Here is a 21,828-nt window from a genome sequence, read left to right on the forward strand (position 1 = left end):
TTTTTGTGACCACTACCAGGTTCCTCCATCCATGGGATTCTCCAGGCAAAAATACTGGAGTGGGTTGCCATTTCCTTCTCCAGGGGATCTTCCTGACCCAGGGATCGAACCTGGGTCTCCCACATTGCAGGCGGACACTTTACCCTCTGAGCCACCAGAGAAGCCCCAGATTAGCTCTAGAGTAAATCAGAAAAGAGGAGTGAGAAATCATGAGAGCTGCTACCAGGAAAAATACATGCTCTTAGCAAAATATGAACAGTTCACCTGCAGCATTATAATGAAGGAAGTAGTAAAATCATGAGATTATTTAACAGGAAGCTCAAATGATACACACAAAAATTTACATTTATAAAGGACATATAACTGATGAAATATTTCAGTGATACAGACAGTTCTCATATGTAGGAGCTGGATTTGACATTCTTAACTGCCATAGTGATTAAAATGGGAGTTACACATTTTTCTTTTGTGCACATTTGTTGTACAATGTCGAAAAAAGAACGAAACAGTAGAAATTCTGCGGAAAATTTTTTTAAATCAGATTGAAGTGTGGTTTCAATGAAGAGAAGGAAACATGTGACTAAATATGGCATTATTCTTCTTCAAAATTTTCTAAAAACTATCTCCTTTTAAAGTGATTTTTTAAAAAGGTTCTCGACATTCCCAATTCTAAACTTGGTTTATGGGTTAAAGTTTGTAAATATATGAATACAGTATCATCCATAAAAATGAAGGATAGGAAGAAATTTCGATTAAATTTACAGTAATTCATTTAATTTTTAAGTAACGCATACCAGGTTTCCCTGGTAGCTCAGCTGGTAAAGAATCTGTCTGCAATGCAGGAGACCCTGGTTCAATTCCTGGATCAGGAAGATCTGCTGTAGAAGGGATAGGCTACACACTCCAGCATTCTTGGGCTTCCCTGGTGGCTCAGACGGTAAAGAATCCACCTGCAATACAGGAGACCTAGATTCGATCCCTGGGTTGGGAAGATCCCTGGAGAAGGAAATGGATACCAACTCCAGTATTCTTGTCTGGAGAATTCCATGGACTACAGTCCATGGGGTCCCAAAGAGCTGGACACAACTGAGCGGCTTTCACTTTCTTTCAAGGCATTCCTCATAGTGAGATAGATAATCCAAGTACCAGATATAACTTTCTATTTTCCTAAAAATCTGAACACAATTAGAGAAAACAAGTCTTCCAATGATCAAATACATAAAACAGTCTAAAAATCACTCAAAACAAAAGCAGAATTAGGAATTTCACATCCAGTTGAACTTAATAAAATCTACTAATCTGTGTCCAAAAAACGTATGGAACATTGAGGAGTAACAGAAGAAAGAAAGGAATACTTATATATACATGTATAAACATAAATAAGAAAAAAATTCATCTTCCTCTTGTGAAAATGGAGAAAAGTTAAGATTTTCCTGAGCAAAATGTCATTTGCTAAGGAAGATTCTTTTTGAAGATCCTATGTATTGCTTCCAAATACCCCAGAGAATACTTGAAGGCAAGAGATAATTATTAAGGTACGATCATAATCATCCAACTGAACTAGGAAGACAGCAGTAAGACTGAAAAGTAGGGACAACATGACAGTACCTTGCTGACTGGCTGACTTATGGTAGGAAAAGGAAGAGAACTACAACCATATAGCTTCTTTTTAAATCAAATATTTATTTGGATACCTAATGCTCAAAAGCCTCCAATGGTTTCCAATGGGTTTCCATTAAAAAAGTCAAACTGGTATTCAAGATCTTTCACAGTCTGATTATAGTTTATCCAACCTTAAGAGTTTTTTCCTTCAACAAAAGTTTTCTATCCATCTAGCATATTGTTTACACTAGTTACAAACAAGCTACTCTTTAATTCCAGACTTCATTTCTGCTTATGCTGTTAACCTATACTGAGAAAGTGTTCTTCCTTCCAAAAACCTAAATATCACCTGTCCTTCTAGGCTCAAGTTAACCTTGCCTTATGCATAAATTCTTTTCTAGTCATCCTACCTTACTTTTATTTATTCTCTCAACTTCTACAGCATTAATTTTCTGATCTCCCATAATCCTCATGTATTTATATATTATAGAGTTAGAGTTGCTTTCTACAGACTATTTTTTATCACATATAAAACAAGAATCAAGTCATAAGCTATTTCTTGATCCCCATGAACAAACACAATGAAAGCATTAGGAGGAATCAATTGATTTTTCTACACATTTATTTAAAATCTCAGAATCTAATATTATTCAGAGGTAAAAATGGTTTTTGGTAGGTTTAAGTCCCGTAACTCCCTTACTTTCTTTCAAATTGAAGAAGAATAGGTTAGTGAGTAAACAGGTCACTGCACTTCTAAAAATGGCCTAAGAAACGCTTTTAAAAGAGACAGAAGAAAGGTTTCAGAGAGGAAAGGGATATGGTCAGAGCAGGCCAGTATCTGCATCACAGAATAAGGCAGAATTCTAGTAAGTGCTCCTGGGAACATAGGCTGCACTTTTCCTTTCCCACCACGGTGAAAGCAAGGACTAGGTCAAAAGTATGATCAGTCTCAAGACATGGGCAATGTTCAAGTTCTCCATTGACCAATTGCATCCACTTTTGAGTTGAGCTAATAACTGTCAACATGTCAGGAATCATGACTACTACCTGGGTAGACAAGCTATTGTGCTCAATGTATCTTTGAAAAGAGCTTTGCAACAAGTCTTGTATGTATCCTATATTATTTTTCAGTCAAAATGCAATGCTTCCTATGCAAAGATAAACTTCAATCTATAATTAGTAATTTGCTGCTGTTTTTCAGCTGCTAAGTAGTGTCTGACTCTTTGCGACTCCATGGACTACAGGCTTCCCTGTCCTCCACTATCTCCTGGAGTTTGTTCAGACTCAGGTCCACTGAGTCAGTGATGCTATGTAACCATCTCATCCTCTGCTGTCCCTTCTCCTTTTGCTTTCAATTCTTCCCAGAATCAGGGTCTTTTCCAATGAGTCAGCTCATCGCATCAGATGGTGAAAGTATTGGAACATCAGCTTCAGCAACCGTCCTAATACTGAGGGTTGATTTCTTTTAGGATTGACTGGTTTGATCTCCTTGCTGTCCAAGGACTCTGAGAGTCTTCTCCAACACCACAGTTTGAAAGCATCAATTCTTTGGCACTCAGCCTTCTTTATGGTCCAGCTCTCACATCTGTACATGACTACTGGAAAAATAGTTTTGACTATATGGACCTTTGTCAGCAAAGTGATGCCTCTACTTTTGAATATGCTGTCTAGGTTTATCATAGCTTTCCTTCCAAGGAGCAAGTGTTTTTCGATTTCATGGCTGCAGTCACTGTATGCAACGACTTGATTCTTGGAGCCCCCCAAAATAAAATGTTACTGCTTCCACTTTTTCCCCTTCTGTTTGCCACGAAGTGATGGGACCAGGTACTATGATCGTTCTGTTTTGAATGCTGACAGTAATTTACCTAACCATATTTCTGATCGGAGATACAATTTTCTTGGAAAAACTATTATTTTACTTATATTTCTATAGTATTATATTTAGAAGGCAATTTCCAATACAGTTCATATTTGACCCATCCAAAAAAGGATAAAGGTCAAATACTGTTATCCACATTTTATAGGCGTTGGAGAACTTACATTATGCATGCCAAAGGATATCGAGCAATTTGGGAGTTGGAATTCTGACCCAAAATCAGATCTCAAGCTCTAGATAGGGAAAATGTCACGGAGTGGAGGTGGGGAATGGAGGAGGGGTTGTGCCAGGGAGGCCTGGAGTGCTGCAGTCCATGAGGCTGCAACGAGTCGGACATGACTGAGCGACTGAGCTGAACTGGGGAAGCACGGAGAGGGAGATAACACTTAAGTGACAGCAGAGAAATATGAATTTTAATCTTGATACTTAACTACCTGGAAAAGGAAATGGCAACCCACTCCAGTATTCTTGCCTGGAGAATTCCATGGACAGAGCCTGGCCAGCTACAGTCCACGGGGTCACAAAGAGTCGGACACAACTGAGCGACTGACACACACTTAACTACCACTACCTAGTAAAGCAACCTTAAAAAGATCACTGACTTTACTAGAAAGCCCAGAGATAAATCCACACACCTATGGACACCTCATCTTCGACAAAGGAGGCAAGAATACACAATGGAGAACAGACAATCTCTTTAATAAGTGGTGCTGGGAAAACTGGTCAACCACTTGTAAAATAATGAAACTAGAACACTTTCTAATACGATACACAAAAATAAACTCAAAATGGATTAAAGATCTAAACGTAAGACCAGAAACTATAAAACTCCTAGAGGAAAACATAGGCAAAACTGTCTGGCATATATCACAACAGGATCTTCTATGACCCACCTCCCAAGAGTAATGGAAATAAAGCAAAAATAAACAAATGGGACCTAATTAAACTTAAAAGCTTTTGCACAACGAAGGAAAATATAAGCAAGGTGAAAAGACAGCCTTCAAAATGGGAGAAAATAACAGCAAATAAAGCAACTGACACAGAATTAATCTCAAAAATATACAAGCAGCTCCTGCATCTCAATTCCAGAAAAATAAATGACCTAATCAAAAAATAGGCCAAAGAAGACATACAGGTGGCTAACAAACACATGAAAAGATGCTCAGCATCACTCATTATCAGAGAAATGCAAATCAAAACCACAATGAGGTACCATCTCACGCCAGTCAGAATGGCTGCTATCCAAAAGTCTACAAACAATAAATGCTGGAGAGGGTAAGGAGGAAAAGGAACCCTCTTACACTGTTGGTGGGAATGCAAACTAGTACAGCCACTATGGAGAACAGTGTGGAGATTCCTCAAAAAACTGGAAACAGAACTGCCATACGACCCAGCAATCCCACTGCTGGGCATACACACCAAGGAAACCAGAACTGAAAGAGACACGTGTACCCCAATGTTCATCCCAGCACTGTTTACAATAGCCAAGACATGGAAGCAACCTAGATATCCATTGGCAGATGAACGGATAAGAAAGCTGTGGTACATATACAGAATGGAATATTACTTAGCCATTAAAAAGAATGCATTTGAATCCATTCTAATGAGGTGGATGAAATTGGAGCCTATTATACAGAGTGAAGTAAGTCAGAAAGAAAAACACCAATACAGTATACTAACGCATATATATGGAATTTAGAAAGATGATAACAATGACCCTATATGCGAGACAGCAAAAGAGACACAGATGTGTAGAACAGTTTTTTGGACTCTGTGGGAGAAGACGAGGGTGGGATGATTTGGGAGCATAGCGTTGAAACATGTATATTATCATATGTGAAGCAGATCGCCAGTCCAAGTTCAATGCATGAGACAGGGTGCTCAGGGCTGGTACACTGAGATGAACCAGAGGGATGGGATGGGGAGGGACGTGGATGGGGAACACATGTGCACCCATGGTTGATTCGTATCGATGTTTGGCAAAAACCACTACAATATTGTAAAGTAATTAGCCTCCAATTAAAATAAATAAATAAATTTTTAAAAATCACTGAATTTTCAAAAGCTTCATTTTTCTCATCTCAAAAGGAAAATTCTGGATGTTTTCAGAAATGCATTCAAAATCCATTATTAGTGCCTAAGATGTAGGCACTAAGATATATGAGATATAAAGATCTAGGCTCTCTCCCCTAAAATAACTCACAGTTACTGGATGAGACACACACATGAATAAGACAGCCAAGAAACATGATTAACAACAAAAGATAACAGCTTTGTGAAAAACAAAGAGGAAGAATTTAGCAAGGAATGAGGCTGGGGATTTAAATCTGAATTGTCTTAAAGGACGAAAAAAAAAAATTATTCCAGCAAATAGAAAACAGAAGGAACAGCATAAAGGCTCAGAGTAGAAATGCTACATAGTTTATACCTGAAATTACAAACAGTTCAGTACTGCCAAAGTGTAAATGGACTGCAGAAGACATGAGGAAAGAGCTGAAAGCAGAGGCCAGGCTGAGATCTTTGCGTGATATATTAAGGAATCTGGACTTTTATCCAGCAGGATAAAATGAAGATTTAGGGCCAAGCTTTCACAGGTTAGCACCATAGTTAGGATTTAATTTTAGAAAAATCACCTTGACACTCATGAGAAGGAAGAATATGAGTGGTAGAAACTATAGGCAGAGATCGATAGCTAAAAATCTATAGCAGAGATGATGAGGGCCTGTTCTAGAGATTAGAGAGAAGGAAATAATTTCAAGAAATAAGAAGCAAGACCTGAAAGGCTAGAAATAAATTGGGAGTAAGGTGAAGATACGAGGGGGGAAAAGGCATGAAATAGATCCAGGTTTCTGCTCAAAACAGAACTGAGGTAGTGAATACAGGGGGAAAAGTTAACCAAACTATCTTCAGTTCAGCTTAAGATATGTTGCCTCCAAAAATATCTAGGTGGAGATATCCAGTAGTCAGTTGAATATAGTAAAGATAGCAATCTAATGCTCAGAAAAGAGGCCTGCCCGGAAGATACGTAAGTGTGGGAGCAAGTTGTATACTAGGAGTAACTGAAACCTTAATGCGAATGTGACCATCCAGGAAGAGAATAAAAAGTGAGAATAGTCCTTGGCCAGAACCCAGTTAAGATATCCAAATGCATGCAGTAAGTCAACCAAGAAAACCAGGAAAGAAAAGCATCTTAGAAAACAATGAGAAAGATCATCCCAAGAAAGAAGTAGTAATCAAAACTATAAAATGCCCCCCAAATGTAAATCCAGGAAAAGAAGAACTAAAAAAAATGTCTCCTAGTCTGAGCAATTAAGGGGTCACTGGAGAACTTGCTGAAAGTGGTTTCATCAAGCAAATAAAAAAGTTAATAGACTGCGGAAGACTGAAAAGTAGAAACGAGTATAAAGACTTATCTTTGGGGAACTTTTGAACTAGAAGAAAAGGAATCTGAAAATGAAGAATGGAAAGATCAGTACCAAGTCCCTTCTAGTTCTCTTACTTTATTATTTTCATACAAATAAAAAGCCTATTTTGGAAAAGTTTCATTAAAAGTCACCAAGATTAATGTTGAAGTACCATATTTTAATTATCAGGAAAAATAGGGGACACACTGTAGCTATGAATGGAACACATATGTATATATAACGTCTCCCAACATACCTGAGTATGCTGCACCTTGTATTCCTAGTTCCTTTTTGTCATATGTTGAAGACAGCTAGAACCAGTGGGAGACTAATGGTAGAGAGACCCTCTCTGGCTCTTACTGTTCCTTCTCCTAATACCTCACAAAAACATTCCTTGTTACCCTCCGCCTGAAATATTCTTGTCCTCTTTTCTATAATAATTTCATTCCCATTCACTCTTCAATGGCCTGCTCAAACTTCCCCCCACAGAATCACGGAAAGCTAGAGACAAAGGGGCCCTTTCAAATTCATTCAGGTGTCCTCACCATGCTGATGAAGGGACTAAAGACCAGAGATTGTGAGAACAACCTGCCCAAGGTCATACTCATGGTTTTTGGTAGAGCTTAAATTTGAACTATTTCTTCAACTAGGGCCCTTTTCACTACACATTACTATCGCAGGTAATTATTGCAAGGAGGCTTCCCTGATAGCTCAGTTGGTAAACAATCTGCCTGCAATGCAGAAGACCCCGGTTAGATTTCTGGGTCGGGAAGATCTGCTGGAGGAGGGATAGGCTACCCACTCCAGTATTCTTGGTCTTCCCTTGTGGCTCAGCTGCTAAAGAATCTGCCTGCAATGCAGGAGACCTGGGTTCAATCCCTGGATTGGGAAGATTCCCTGGAGAAGGGAAAGGCTACCCACTCCAATATTCTGGCCTGGAGAATTCCATGGACTGTATAGTCCATGGGGTTGCAAAGAGTCAGACATGACTTTGACAAAAACAAATTATTTCAAACTTATGACTGCGATAAGTCAGGCGTTAAAAACAATCAGTTTAAAACAGTTTGTTGTAAGATCCACGTTATTAACATGTTTCCCAAAATTAAGGAGCTGGTCTATAACTTCGCTTATTAATTTAACTATCCATAACTACTTATTATTCAAGTAAAGATTACAGATGCCAACTAATATTAATTTCATGGATAAGCTGACTGTCAGTCACTAAATAGGTTCTCTCCTCAAGAGTGCAGCATTTATTTCAGCCTCTGCCAGTGGAAGTGTCGGAGCAGATGTTGGCAGACTGTGACATACAGTATGTCTTTAAAGCTTGTTGGGGTGTGAAATTTCATAAGGTCAAAAAATGCTGCATTTTGATCAGCAGATACAGGAGTTCTGTACTTTATAAATTATTTCAGACAAACCAATAATAGCATTTGCTAGTAAAATAGGCAAACTAAGAAACCACACTGGCTTTAGGTCAGATATGATAATGTACACTGCTAATGTTTTAAAAGCCAATTTCTATCACTTTAAAGGAAACGCTTGCCCAAAATGTCTTTGGAAAGAAAATGTATTCATAAGTCAATACAAAATACAAGATATCATTTCAACTGACAACAGGATTTTTAAAATAATTTTCTACTGAGAGAAAGCCATAAGTATCCAGTGAGCCATTGTGGTGGAGAAAGAATTATTTTCTTAATACACAAATATAACGGTATCCTCACTTTTTAAAAAACGAAACTCCCTATGGAAAAATCCACTTACATAAACAAGAGGGTTTTGTTTTTTTTTTTTTAGTTAAAATGATTTCACAAAATTTTTGGTTTATTGTCGTTATTGTTTAAAAAAACTGAAAGAAAGTATCCACAAAAAAAAAAAAAGACTGTGGCGCTATGTAATGATAAAATCACGTGTATAACATTCGAGGATTTTTATCATTTTGGATCTTCTGATGCTGCTATATTTTTTAACTGATTTTTGCTTCAATCTTCCCTCATATCTTTCCAAATCACGACTAATAGATAACTGCATACAATCAACGGAGAAGGAAATGGCACCCCACTCCAGTACTCTTGCCTGGAAAATCCCATGGATGGAGGAGCCTGGTAGGCTGCAGTCCATGGGGTTGCCAAGAGTCGGACACGACTAAGCAACTTCACTTTCACTTTTCACTTTCAAGCATTGGAGAAGAAAATGGCAACCCATTCCAGTGCTCTTGCCTGGAGAATCCCAAGGATGGGGGAGCCTGGTGGGCTGCCGTCTATGGAGTTGCACAGAGTCGGACACGACTGAAGCGACTTAGCAGCAGCAGCAGCATACAATCAAAATCAAAATTAAGAATGGTGTGTCTAGTTAAAGATTTTATCACAAACTTTATCTCTTATGCAAGTTTGTTTTAACTTAATATTATGCTTTAAAATGCTTTACTCCTGAATTAACACAGAAAACCCCTTTCACTGATAAATCAGCAATTTAAACAATCTGAAAGCCTAGTTATAACAATTATAATCACCATTATCATCATCATCATCTTTCTGTTTATTTTTGGCTATTTTCAAGAAAATATATTAAGTTTAAATTACAAACTTATTTAGAAATTTGTAAGGAAGAAAGTGTTAGATATTTGTAAGGAATAAAAATTTACCACAAACAAAATCTTCTCAGAAAATACTGTTTAAGGTAAATCACTTGTTTCTTATCATACAATCAATCAAAAGGGTTAGGATTATGACAGGAAACTTCGATTAGAGGTGCACTAAGAACTGTAACATCTTACAACCAAGTTCAATGCAGCAGTCATGTTCAAAGGTCTCTGTTTACATTTTAAAGAAAAACTTGAGGTATGTACCTGGGGAATGGTTTTTATCACAAAGTTCTAACTATGAAAAAATTACACTATTTTGGATTATATAAGACCACACATTATAATAATCTATGGAATCTTTCAGTTACAGTGCTAAGTAACTGAAATTCTATATAAACTGAAAATGTATCTGCAATTAAGAACAAACCTAAACTTTTTCATAGGCTTTTCACATATCTCAAAGTATCTGACACATACAGCCATACAAATAAATAAATACAAGGTGAATCAACAATTGTAATTAACTTACTTGCTACTGAAAAGTTGTTGAGGGGATAAGGTAAATCCACATCTTGGGGTTTCTCTTTATATCCTATGAATGAGCCATCTGTCTTCAAAAGGAAATATCTTGGCCTCCAGTTTTTTATATATTCTCCTACATGAGGAAAGTATGCATGTTAATGCTGGGGGAAAAATGAACAGCAGCTTTTATGTGAAAAAAAATAAATTATGGTATAATATATGTCCTACAACACTGGCCTCCAAAAATTTAGATAGGCAATTTTCTTTTAACTTAGCTTACAAAAGGAAATACATAAGCTGCAATTAAGATTCAATAAAAACCCAAACATGTTTTGTTTCTAATGATTTCACACTTTGATAATTCATTTGCACCATTATTTCTTCAGAGAATCATTCAACTGAATACACATTTTGTTCAGTTTTTCATATCAGATGGTTGTTAGAGCATATTTTCAGTCGTCTTAAAAAGCCTTGGTAAATAAATCATACACACAGTATCAAGGAATTTCGATGAAAAACACTTATCATAAGAGGAACATGAAATAGATGCTTCTCTTCCATGTACCACAACTAACTGTGTCATTTTTTGAAAAGAAAGGGGAAAAGTCTATTTTCATTGTTAAATCTTGAGGATAACTTGTTTAAACAACATTCTAAATATTAAAAGGAAAATAACTGCACAAACGCTGTAAATAAGGAAATTAAAGAACATGGGATAATAGCGCTTAAAAACCACACACACACTCATACACATAAATGTAAGAAATAAGAACAAGTGGTTAGTGCCAAGCACAAAATAGTCAATAAATGGATATTCTATCAGATTTTGATATGAGCTATCAACTAGCTACCAAAATATAAATTTTTAGCATCAAGATCACCATTTGCTTACTTCACACTTCTTTTTAAGCAACAGAGGCACTCCATGATACTATAAGAGCTGGAAGGCTCCCTGGTCTCAATTTTCACTTCTCTGCCGAATAGTTCTATCTGCCTTTTCAATCTCAAGTGCTTAATCACAGTACTACAAAACTTTGAAAGCAGTTCAGCTTTCCCTTCAAATCAGTTTCTCCTGACATTAGTTATCTAAGCTCAAACCTAACATTTGACTGTTTCCTCTCATCAGCAGCTAAGTCAGTACTGACTTCATAAGTCTCTCTTATTTATCCAACCTAAGATCCCCTAACACTTTACATCTGCCCTTCTGCTAATGCACTGTGACTTTTCTCCCATTCTACTCGCCCCTCTTCCATCATAATGCAACTATCATCTCCAGATAATTCTAATGTCCTAATATATTGCTTTGATGATATCACTTTTATGTTCAAAAATATTCTTACTGTTTAGTATCAGTCTCTTAGTATAAAATATGAGTTTTCTCATAATCTCACCCCTGACATGTATTTCAGATGTGGAATCATTCCTCTGGATCGGCAATTCTCCAAATTCTCACCTCAGACCTCTTTACACCCTTAAATATTTTTAATACTTAAATATATCCAATGAATTTTTGTGTATGTAGATTTCAACTATAATATTTACCGTATTAGAAACTGAAAAGGAGAAAATTTAAATTTTTATTATTTCCTTTAACAATAAAAAAATTAACTCATTGCATGGAACAAAAATATTTTTTATGACAATAGTTTTATTTCCTAAAACAAAAATATTAAGGTGAAGAGCTGAATTGCTTTACATCTTTACAAATCTCTTTAATGTCTGGCTTTAAAAAAGACAGAGTTTCTTATCTGTTCCTACATCCAAACTGTTACAGTAATATATTTTTGATTGAAATATTAAAAAAAAATCTAGCCCAAACAGATATGTAGTTGGGAAAGGGATGAGTGTTCAAAGAGTTATGGATGTCTTTCTTTGATACTACACCAGCATTTGACAAGCAGTCATTTTCTAAAAGGTTACCTGCAATGTGGAATTTGAAACCACTATCAATGAACTTTCTGTACTTTGCTATATGAAATCCCGTTGAATGAATCTTTTACACGCTGCATGATTTTCTAACAGCACACACTGTTCATTTAGGAAACACTGGTCCACCAAGTTATACTGATCTTCCAAATACTGACACAATTCACTGCACAATCACATTCAGTACCACTACAAATCTTATCAGGAAAGTAAGCAATGGGAAGCTCTGCAGCTCATGACAGCAGATATGTTCTCCAAAATCCTACACTTTGCTTTAAAACTCAGTTTTAACCAATGAAAATAAATACTGTCCGTTCATTTTTCTTAAAGTGATACACTCCAAGTGTCCAATCTAGTGCCTGCCACTTGATGATGCTCAAAAATAACTTACTAAATGAATAAGTGTATATATGAACATCTTCCCCCACAAATGTATAAGCATACAAGAAAAACTTAAGGGAAAGAAAAGGGAAACCTGACACCACTCATAAGTTTAACTTACTTAAAAATATGGCCCTAATGTGAATAAACACTGGCCAAATTTATAAAACCAGAATGATAAACCCACAGTTCTCATTAAAAATATCAAACAGATCCTTTCTTAATTGTACTTATTGCTTTATTTTTCTATTCATATTTGTGGTTGTGGTTGATCGCTCAGTCGTGTCCGACTCTTTACAATCCCATGGACTCTAGTCTACCAGGCTTCTCTGTCCATGGGATTTTCCAGGCAAGAGTACTGGAGTGGGTTGCCATTCCCTTCCCCAGGGGATCTTCCTGACCCAGGGATCGAACCCAGGTCTCCTGCATTGCAGGCAGACACTTTACCCTCTGAGCCACCAGGGAAGCCCCATTCATATTTAAGTATTCCTATATAAAAATTAAAATCATTCAGTTCAGTTCAGTCGCTCAGTCGTGTCTGACTCTCCGCGACCCCATGAATCAAAGCACGCCAGGCCTCCCTGTCCATCACCAACTCCCTTAGACGTTTTGTAATCAGGGACATTATACTTCAAATGCTATTTTAAAACAATAACTTGTACTGGTACAAAATGCTATAACTTTTATAAGCTAAATAATAATAGTTTAATAACTATACCAAAGATAAAATGAAACAAATCCATTTTGTAAATTTTAAAGCAGAAAAAAATCAGGATAACATCATTTTTTCTTATACAACATTTCTCCTTATCTTTTAAGAGTACTAAATACATCTCTTTTGAAAATGTATAATTAAAAGAAATGTTTTCAATTCTAAGAATAATTTCCTATCAACCACTAAGAATTTACATGTGTAGATGAAAGACACCAAACATCACCTCAAAAATTTTATCTTCTTGTTAAACAAATCTTAAGAAATTTAAAATATTTATGTGGCTTATAGCAGGGCTTTTGATTAACAAAAATTTCTTAAAAATAAGTATATTATGCATCCCTGACACATATTACTCAAAGACTGTGATAGTCATTTACCCAGAAGAAAAACTGAAGTCAAAATTTCCCTTCTTTATTAGATAAACATTAAGTATTTCTGACAAAATTTTATTACTAATTTTGAATTGATTCAGTTAACCAGCAACTGTACTGTCATGCTAAGCTAACAGTGTATCCCACACTTTCAATGAAGACTCCTGAATGTAATTTTCATTTTATCATTTTCCATCTATAATATGAATGGACTTTCTGAGAAATTATCCTAGGTGCTAGGAACACAGTAGCAGATCAGAAATAATGGCGTCTAACTCATAAAGCTTATATTCCAGTATTATACCAGATTTCTGGTTCCCATTAAAATCTGGAGAAAGGTTATGAGTATTTCCTGAAAATGAATCCTTTATTATAGGTTCCTATAAACATTCTTAACTAAAGCTCATGTAATATAGCATGATGTGTTGGTCTAATTAAACATTCATTTTTGAGTTCCAAGAGGTCTAAAGAAATGGGCCTTACAGAGGACACAAACTCGTAAGCTATCAATAAAACAAAAAAGTAAGCTTATTGCTATGTACTAGACCCACTACAAAAGAAGGATAATATTCCTAGCTTAAAAGAATTTTAAAAAGTTACAGCTTCTCCCAACAGTTTGGAAAGACACTGTGCACACTGATAGCAAAGCAGAATTGTTCCTGCAGCCTTGGGACTCCCAAGAAAACCAGATCTTGTCCAGCTGCTCATGTAACACCTTCTTAACTGACTCAGCTTAGGTAGTGGGAGTTCAAATAAGGCACATCTAAGTCTGCTCTTAAAATATGGCCAAAAAGTCCTAGCTTTCATAGGAGTTAAGTTCCTAGAATAAAGTTACCCTCTCTGCCACCATTCTTTTTTAGACAGAGATAAAAGGCTTCTGTGGTGGCTGAATGGTAAAGCATCCACCTGCCAATGCAGGAGACATGGGCTCAATCCTTGAGTCAGGAAGATCCCCTGGAGAAGGAAATGGCAGCCGATTTCAGTATTCTTGCCTGAGAAATTGCATGGACAGAGGAACCTGGTGGGGTACAATCCATGGGGTCACAAAAGAGTTGGACACGTCTTGGTGACTAAACAACAACAAAAGTTAATCACATCTTATTTTTTAAGCATAGCATTTACACCTAAGTTTGTACCTCCTGCATTAAAATGAAGTTGCATCTTACTTTTTTATTCACAGCCCATCAGTTCAGTTCAGTTCAGTTCAGTTGCTCAGTCGTGTCCGACTCTCCGCGACCCCATGAATCACAGCATGCCAGGCCTCCCTGTCCATCACCAACTCCCGGAGTTCACTCAAACTCATGTCCACAGAGTCGGTGATGCCATCCAGCCATCTCATTCTCAGTCATCCCCTTCTCCTCCCGCCCCCAACCTTTCCCAGCATCAGAGTCTTTTCCAGTGAGTCAACTCATCGCATGAGGTGGCCAAAGTATTGCAGTTTCAGCTTTAGCATCAGTCTTTCCAATGAACACCCAGGATTGATCTCCTCTAGAATGGACTGGTTGGATCTCCTTGCAGTACAAGGGACTCTCAAGAGTCTTCTCCAACACCACAGTTCAAAAGCATCAAGATTTCAACTAATTTAAAAGACAGCCTGGTTATAATGGGGAGAAAGTCTTGTTAAATAAAGCAGCAGCATCTATGGAGTACCAAGTCTTCTGAAGAGACTGTTCAACAGCTACCCATCAATATACATTTGAAATGTGTATGCACTGTCATGATTAACCTTCAGCAAGCACCACAGTCACACGTGGACATGATATCTATCACAACTTTCTATCTGCCTGCATGGGTGCTTCCAATTCATTCATACTCATTGGCTGGAGGCTTTGTATATTTTGAAGCATGCTGCTACCAATACCAAAAAGTATTTTCTAACAAAGTTCCTGATATTTTGACTTCTGTAGTAGACTGAATGTTGAACCCAAAATATATGTATACACCCTAATCCCCGGAAAAACATCTGTTTCATTAATTACGCTAAAGCCTTTGACTGTATTGATCATGACACACAGTGCAAAGCTCTCACCTGGGAATACCAGACCATCTTACCTGTCTCCTGAGAAACCTGTATGCGGGTCAAGAAGCAACAGGTAGAACCTTGTATGGAACGACTCATTGGTTCAAGACTGAGAAAGGAGTACGGCAGTGCTCACTACTGCCACCGTGCTTGCTTAACTTATACTCTGGCACGTCATGAGAAACGCCGGGCTGGATGAGTTAAAAGCCAGAATCACGACGGGCGAGAGAAACATCAACAACCTCAGGTATGTTGATGATACCACTCTAATGGCAGAAAGCGAAGAAGAACTAAAGAGCCTCTGGAGAGTGAAAGAGCCGGCTTAAAACTAAATTCTAAAAAAAAGGTGGAAGTAGTGACAGATTTCCTCTTGTTGGGCTCCAAAATCACTGCGGACGGTGACTGCAGCCATAAAATCAGAAGATGATTGCTTCTTGGAAGGAAAGCGATGACAAACTTAGACCGTGTGTTGAAAAGCAGAGACATTGTTCTGCCGACAAAGGTCCATATAGTCAAGGCTGTGGTCTTCCCAGTGGTCACATATACGGTTGTGAGAGCTGGAGAGCAAAGAAGGCAGAATGCCAAAGATTGATGCCTTCAAACTGTGGTGCTGCAGAAGACTTCTGAAAGTCCCTTGGACAGCAAGGAGATCAAACCAGTCAATCTTAAGGGAGATCAACCCTGAATATTCACTGGAAGGACTGATGCTGAAGCTGAAGCTCCAGCTCTACTATTTTGGTCAGTTGATGAGAACCGATGACTCACTGGAAAAGTTCATGATGCTGGGAAAGATCGAGGGCAGAGGAGAAGAGGGCATCAGAGAGTGAGATGGCTGGACGGCATCACTGATGCAATGAACATGAACTTGGGCAAATTCCAGAGATGGTGAGGGACAGAGAGGCCTGGCGGCTGCAGTCCATAGTATCACAGAGCTGGACACAACTGTGACTGAACAACAATCCCTGGAAACTGGGAAAGTTACTTTCTTTGGCAAAAGAGGTTATTAAGGTAAGGATTTGAGAAGAGGGGCTTTTCAAAAGAGAAATTCATCCTGGACAACCTGTGCATGCGTGCTCAATCACGTTCATCTTTGTGGCCCGCCAGGCTCCTCTGTCCATGGAATTTCCCAGGCAAGAATACTGGAGTGAATTGCCATTTCCTCCTCAAGGAGATCTTCCCGGCCAAGGGATCAAACCTGCATCTCCCATGTCTCCTGCATTGGCAGGCCGATTCTTTACCACTGAGCCATCTGGGAAGGCCCATCCTAGACTATCCGGGTGAGCCCTAAATCCAATTACAAGTATCTGTAACCGTGAAGCAGAAGAAGGTCTGACACACAGAGAAGGGGAAGAGGCAGTGTGAAAAAAAGAGACAGAGATTGGAATGATGCACCACAAGGAAAGGACTAACTGAAGACACAGAAGCTGGAAGAGGCAAGAAATGGATTCTCCTCGAAAGCCTTTGCAGGAAGGTTTACATCTGGATTCTAACTTATAACCACTGCTTACACCTTACGATATATTAATTCTAACTTCTGGCCTCCAGAACAGTCAGAAAATAAATAAATGTTGTTTAAAGCCACCCAACTTTCTATAATTTGTTACAGCACACCTATAAAAACAAATGAAGCTTCTCAACACTACAACCAAAGGCTTGTTTACAGAAACAAACAAAAAACTGAAACAACAACAAAAACCCTACTGATTAAGTTATTGGCATAAGTGTTACAGAGACTCAAAGTTAATACTTTACACATACAGAGGGGGAAATCCATACCACTCTGATAAAAACAGAATCGTACTTATGAAATGCGGGTTGGAAGATGCTGTTTACTGGAGTTCACAGTTTTACTTAGTTATGATTTTAGATTCTGGACTTTTGCCAATGTTCTTACCTTACTTACTTAATATTTTACTTCTTGTAATCTCTTAAAAATAAATTGAAATTCTGGTTTCTGTGATACAGGTGATACAGGTTTTAAAAATACCAATGGTCACTCATGCTTGTTATAACAGAAGCTTCAAAAGCTAGTCATTTGCTACTAATAATAAAAAGTCTGAAGGCATTCTCACATGAATGTCAGGAAAGAGGCATTACTGTTTTGACTCATCATAAAGCTTAGTTTCCTCACCTGAAAAATGAGAATCAGTGCCTATCTAAAGGGTTTGGAAGGACATAAAAAGGACTTATAACATTCCCTGACATATGGCAAGTGTTAGATTATTATTGTTATTATTAAATGAAGCCACAATCATTTATTCTAGTATCATTTACAATTCAGCTACAACCTCACATTAAATAGTCTACTAATCAATATAGCACTTATTCAGGTGTTATTTACATAACTGAGGCAACAGGCAACAATGAGCAGTAAATTTACTTCACCAACAGAAAAAAGTCTCCTTAGTTTCAGGAATATAAAGCAAATCCAATCTAAAGAAATAAAAAAGGTTATCCAGTGTGAAAACACAACACTGATTTACTACTTCACTTCTTTTTTAAGATAGGGATAGGATATCACAGAAGTAACTACTCTTCCAAAGAAAAAAGCCAAAGTCTTAGGGCTCTCTGAATTATTTTTATTAAATGACAAACATAGGGCACAGTACCATGAAAATACAAATATTTTAAGAAATTCAAAGAAGTGCTTTAAGCCAAAAAATGACAGCTTTCAATAAAAATAAATGTACATAACTTTAAGAAACTATTAGTCTTAAGTAAAAGTTTTCATGAGTCAGTTTTTACCTAAGACCAAAAGGTTAATGTTAATTTCAACATAAAATTTGTTTAATTTTATGGTTCACAATATTATAAATATTCTGCTACTTGTTGACAGATGCCAACCAAATTTAAACATGTGAACTACCTAAAAGAAAACACAGCAGAATCTTTTTTCCACTAGTGGATTTTCGTAAATAAATATTAGCCCTATAAACAAATAAATACTGAATATATAATTTATAATAGTGTGCTCTATTGTAAATATCTTATAACTAAATATAGTTACTGAAGTAATGCATCATGATAAACGTAATACAATATTTGCAGTTCTTAAAATTGCCTGTTACGTTTTTACATAGCAGATCCAAGTATCACATTCCAATTAGTTCTAAGAAAAAACCCCATTTCTATCCCTGAAGGAGTAGAAGAAATATTTCTCTCATTGAAATTATCATCATCCCATTTCACAGATGTCCTGAAAATAATCTTGAAGAATTTTTTAATATTACCTACACTGCCATGAGCTAGCATAACAATTTTTCAATGAGGAACAATCTGAAATGTTATTAAATGAAAATGCTCTTGCACCTATATATGTTGACTTCTTTCCTTCTCTTGCAAACCTCAATTTTTAGGTTATCTTTCCCCTTTTTATTAAGTCCTTTTCAAGGATGTTCTTTCTTATTGCCCCTGAGCAAATTAAAACTGTTAGATTCTATGGTGTCTCTATGCACTCTCTTCAACACACAGCCATTAACCAGCTCTGGATGTTGTCAGACTCTGGAAATTAGGTGATATCTACAAAATGTGCCTCTGTCTGCATCTGTCTGTGCTCAGTCGCATCAGACTCTTTGTGAACCCAAGGCCCATAGCCCACAGGCTCCTCTGTCCATGAGATTATCCTGGCAAGAATAATGGAGTGGGTTTGCCACTTCCTCCAGAGGAATCTTCCTGACCCAGGGATCAAACCCCTGTCTCCTATGGCTCCTAGTTGGCAGGCAGATTCTTTACCACTGGGCCATTTGGGAAGAAATTAATGACTCCTGCCCAGCTCAGTTGTTCTGAGTTTAAAGCTACTGGTCAATGAGCATCCCAAATCAAAGAATACAGTTCTTTAAACATTTTTATTTAACACTGGGGGAAATGGGCTTCTAATAGATCAACTCATTCAAAAATACTTAGTGTCAAAATACTTACTAAAAACAAAAGCACTGAGAATGCAGCAATGAATCATACAGGCATAGTTTTAGTGCCTGCCCTCATGTGGCTTGCTGTGGGAAGAGCTAGAGAAAAGCAGATGACTGAGCAATTAAAATGAAAACTTCTTCCATTTCTATAATCATTTTTAAGGCTCCAGCAGGTCATAGTGAGGGATGGTAATACCTGCTATGTCTTGGTTATTTCCAAATAGCAACCTAAGTGCCCGTTGAAAAAGGTGCTCAGTATTTGCTGTTTGAAGCATTATTGTGGGGAAGAGTCTAGGAGCAGCATATGGTCCCTGAATCCAGGTTTGCAGCTGTGTTAATTCAAAATGAGGCCCCTTCCTCTTTGAAGCCTCATGACAATACAAACAGAGAAGCACAGTTATATAGTTATTGATACAACCTCCATCCAGCATAACATAGAACACCTTCAATTCAGTTCAGTTTAGTTCAGTTGTTCAGTCGTGTCCGACTCTGCGACCCCATGAATCACAGCACGCCAGGCCTCCCTGTCCATCACCAACTCCCAGAGTTCACTCAAACTCATGTCCATCGAGTCGGCGATGCCATCCACCATCTCATTCTCTGTCGTCCCCTTCTCCTCCCACTCCCAACCTTTCCCAGCATCAGAGTCTTTTCCAGTGAGTCAACTCGTCGCATGAGGTGGCCAAAGTATTGCAGTTTCAGCTTTATCATCAGTCCTTCCAATGAAAACCCAGGACTGATCTCCTTTAGAATGGACTGGTTGGATCTCCTTGCAGTCCAAGGGACTCTCAAGAGTCTTCTCCAGCACCACAGTTCAAAAGCATCAATTCTTCGGCGATTAGCCTTCTTCACAGTCCAACTCTCACATCCATACATGACCACGGGAAAAACCATAGCCTTGACTAGACGGACCTTGGTTGGCAAAGTAATGTCTCTGCTTTTTAATATACTATCCAGGTTGGTCATAACTTTCCTTCCAAGGAGTAAGCGTCTTTTAATTTCATGGCTGCAATCAGCATCTACAGTGATTTTGGAGCCCAAAAAAATAAAGTCTGACACTGTCTCCACTGTTTTTCCATCTATTTCCCATGAAGTGATGGGACCAGATGCCACGATCTTCGTTTTCTGAATGTTGAGCTTCAAGCCAACCTTTTCACTCTCCTCTTTCACTTTCATCAAGAGGCCTTTGAGTTCCTCTTCATTTTCTGCCATAAGGGTGGTGTCATCTGCATATCTGAGGTTATTGATATTTCTCCCAGCAATCTTGATTCCAACACCTTAGTCTTTCACATTTCAAGGCTTGTCTTTTTCTTTCATTATTTTCTGTACAGTATTGATCAATGTAGTATCTTTTTTTCTCATAATTTTCTGTATGGTATTGATCAATGAGGTCGTATTGCATAGCATTCATATCTTTATGATCATCTCACCCAGCTTGTCTGGCTATCTCATGAGGTCACATGAGAGATTTGTCTGCTCTGGTACTGGTCAACGTTACCACTGTAACTGGCCAGATGGAAGGTGTTTACAATTTTGGTGATTCCGCATCCTGCTTCCAAGATGCCTTAAATGCTTTCCAGGTGTACCCACATTCCTGTTTTACCACATATGCTCCTTCATGATTATTTTCAAAGTATATTATAGTCAAGAAATTTTTCTTCCACTGCATAATACATGAACTTGTCATTTTTATATTGAGTGTAGTTTTCAAATCTACTTCCTAAAGAAGGCTGAGATCCATGTTTTGCTTTGAAGCTGAAGCAATCATGAGGAAAGTACCTAAGCACTGAATCCCACAAGATGTTGGAATGCCAGCTTCTCTAAGATCTCAGAATGCCAAGTCTGCCACTACTTAGTCTACTTTATAATTTTCTTTTGTTATCCAGAAAATTGCACAATTACCATCTACCTTTAACAGTCTGGTACTTGTTTCATAGTATTCTGTAAATTAGTTAATCAAATCCTGGCTCCCTTTGTTTTTAGGAAACATTACACTGTAAGCCAAAAATGTGATGCTTATTATTCTTACAAACGTAAGAATATCTTAATAGAGTTATAGTATAAAGTTTTAATGTGAGAGAAAGCAAGGGAAATGAGGAGGGGGAGAGAGAAAACAAAGCACATATACAAACTAGCCAACAGAAAAATAGCATCTTGGCAATTTAATGAAGAATAAACCATGAGATTAGTTTACATAGCAGTAGATATGTTGTGGAGAATTACTCAATCTGTACTCAGCTTCCTGCTGGGTTAAATGTGAGCTAAATTATTATTTTGCTTACATTTACGCCCTTGTAGATTGCAAAAGCAAAAAAAGCTTTCTTTTTAATCTGCTTTCTGCATTACAGGAAAAAAAACTCCAACTCCACACACTACATTAAACATACAGTCCTTCCTGCAGTATTTTAACAGAGTAGTGAGGGCCAACAGAATACTTAACTATGTCAAAGAAATGGACCAATTTAAAAAAGGCTTCATTGGAAATTTTTACAATTTCCTTACTGTACGTATTTTCC

General features: G+C 37.5%; 1 protein-coding gene across 6 annotated transcripts in view; it reads right to left on the reverse strand.

The window, feature by feature from the left end:
* The window catches only part of AKT3 (AKT serine/threonine kinase 3), a 294,820-nt gene that overhangs the window by 138,944 nt on the left and 134,048 nt on the right, over positions 1-21,828 (reverse strand). For 4 of the 6 annotated variants that reach the window (XR_016039635.1, XM_088845506.1, XM_088845504.1 and 1 more), the window contains one exon: positions 9,999-10,124. The exons of 1 other annotated variant lie outside the window; for it this stretch is intronic. Coding sequence is in view for 1 of the 5 variants with exons in the window: in XM_088845503.1 (XP_088701629.1) it covers positions 9,999-10,124 (126 nt within the window). In the remaining 4 variants the exon portion in view is untranslated. Of the gene's footprint in view, positions 1-9,998; positions 10,126-21,828 lie in introns of those variants that run through there. One more of the 6 variants, XM_055419719.2, reaches the window with a different exon arrangement.

The sequence above is a fragment of the Moschus berezovskii genome, chromosome 17 (genome assembly GCF_049115385.1).
Source record: "Moschus berezovskii isolate FMDL1 chromosome 17, NW_MosBer_1.0, whole genome shotgun sequence".
Classification (NCBI taxonomy): Eukaryota; Metazoa; Chordata; class Mammalia; order Artiodactyla; family Moschidae; genus Moschus; species Moschus berezovskii.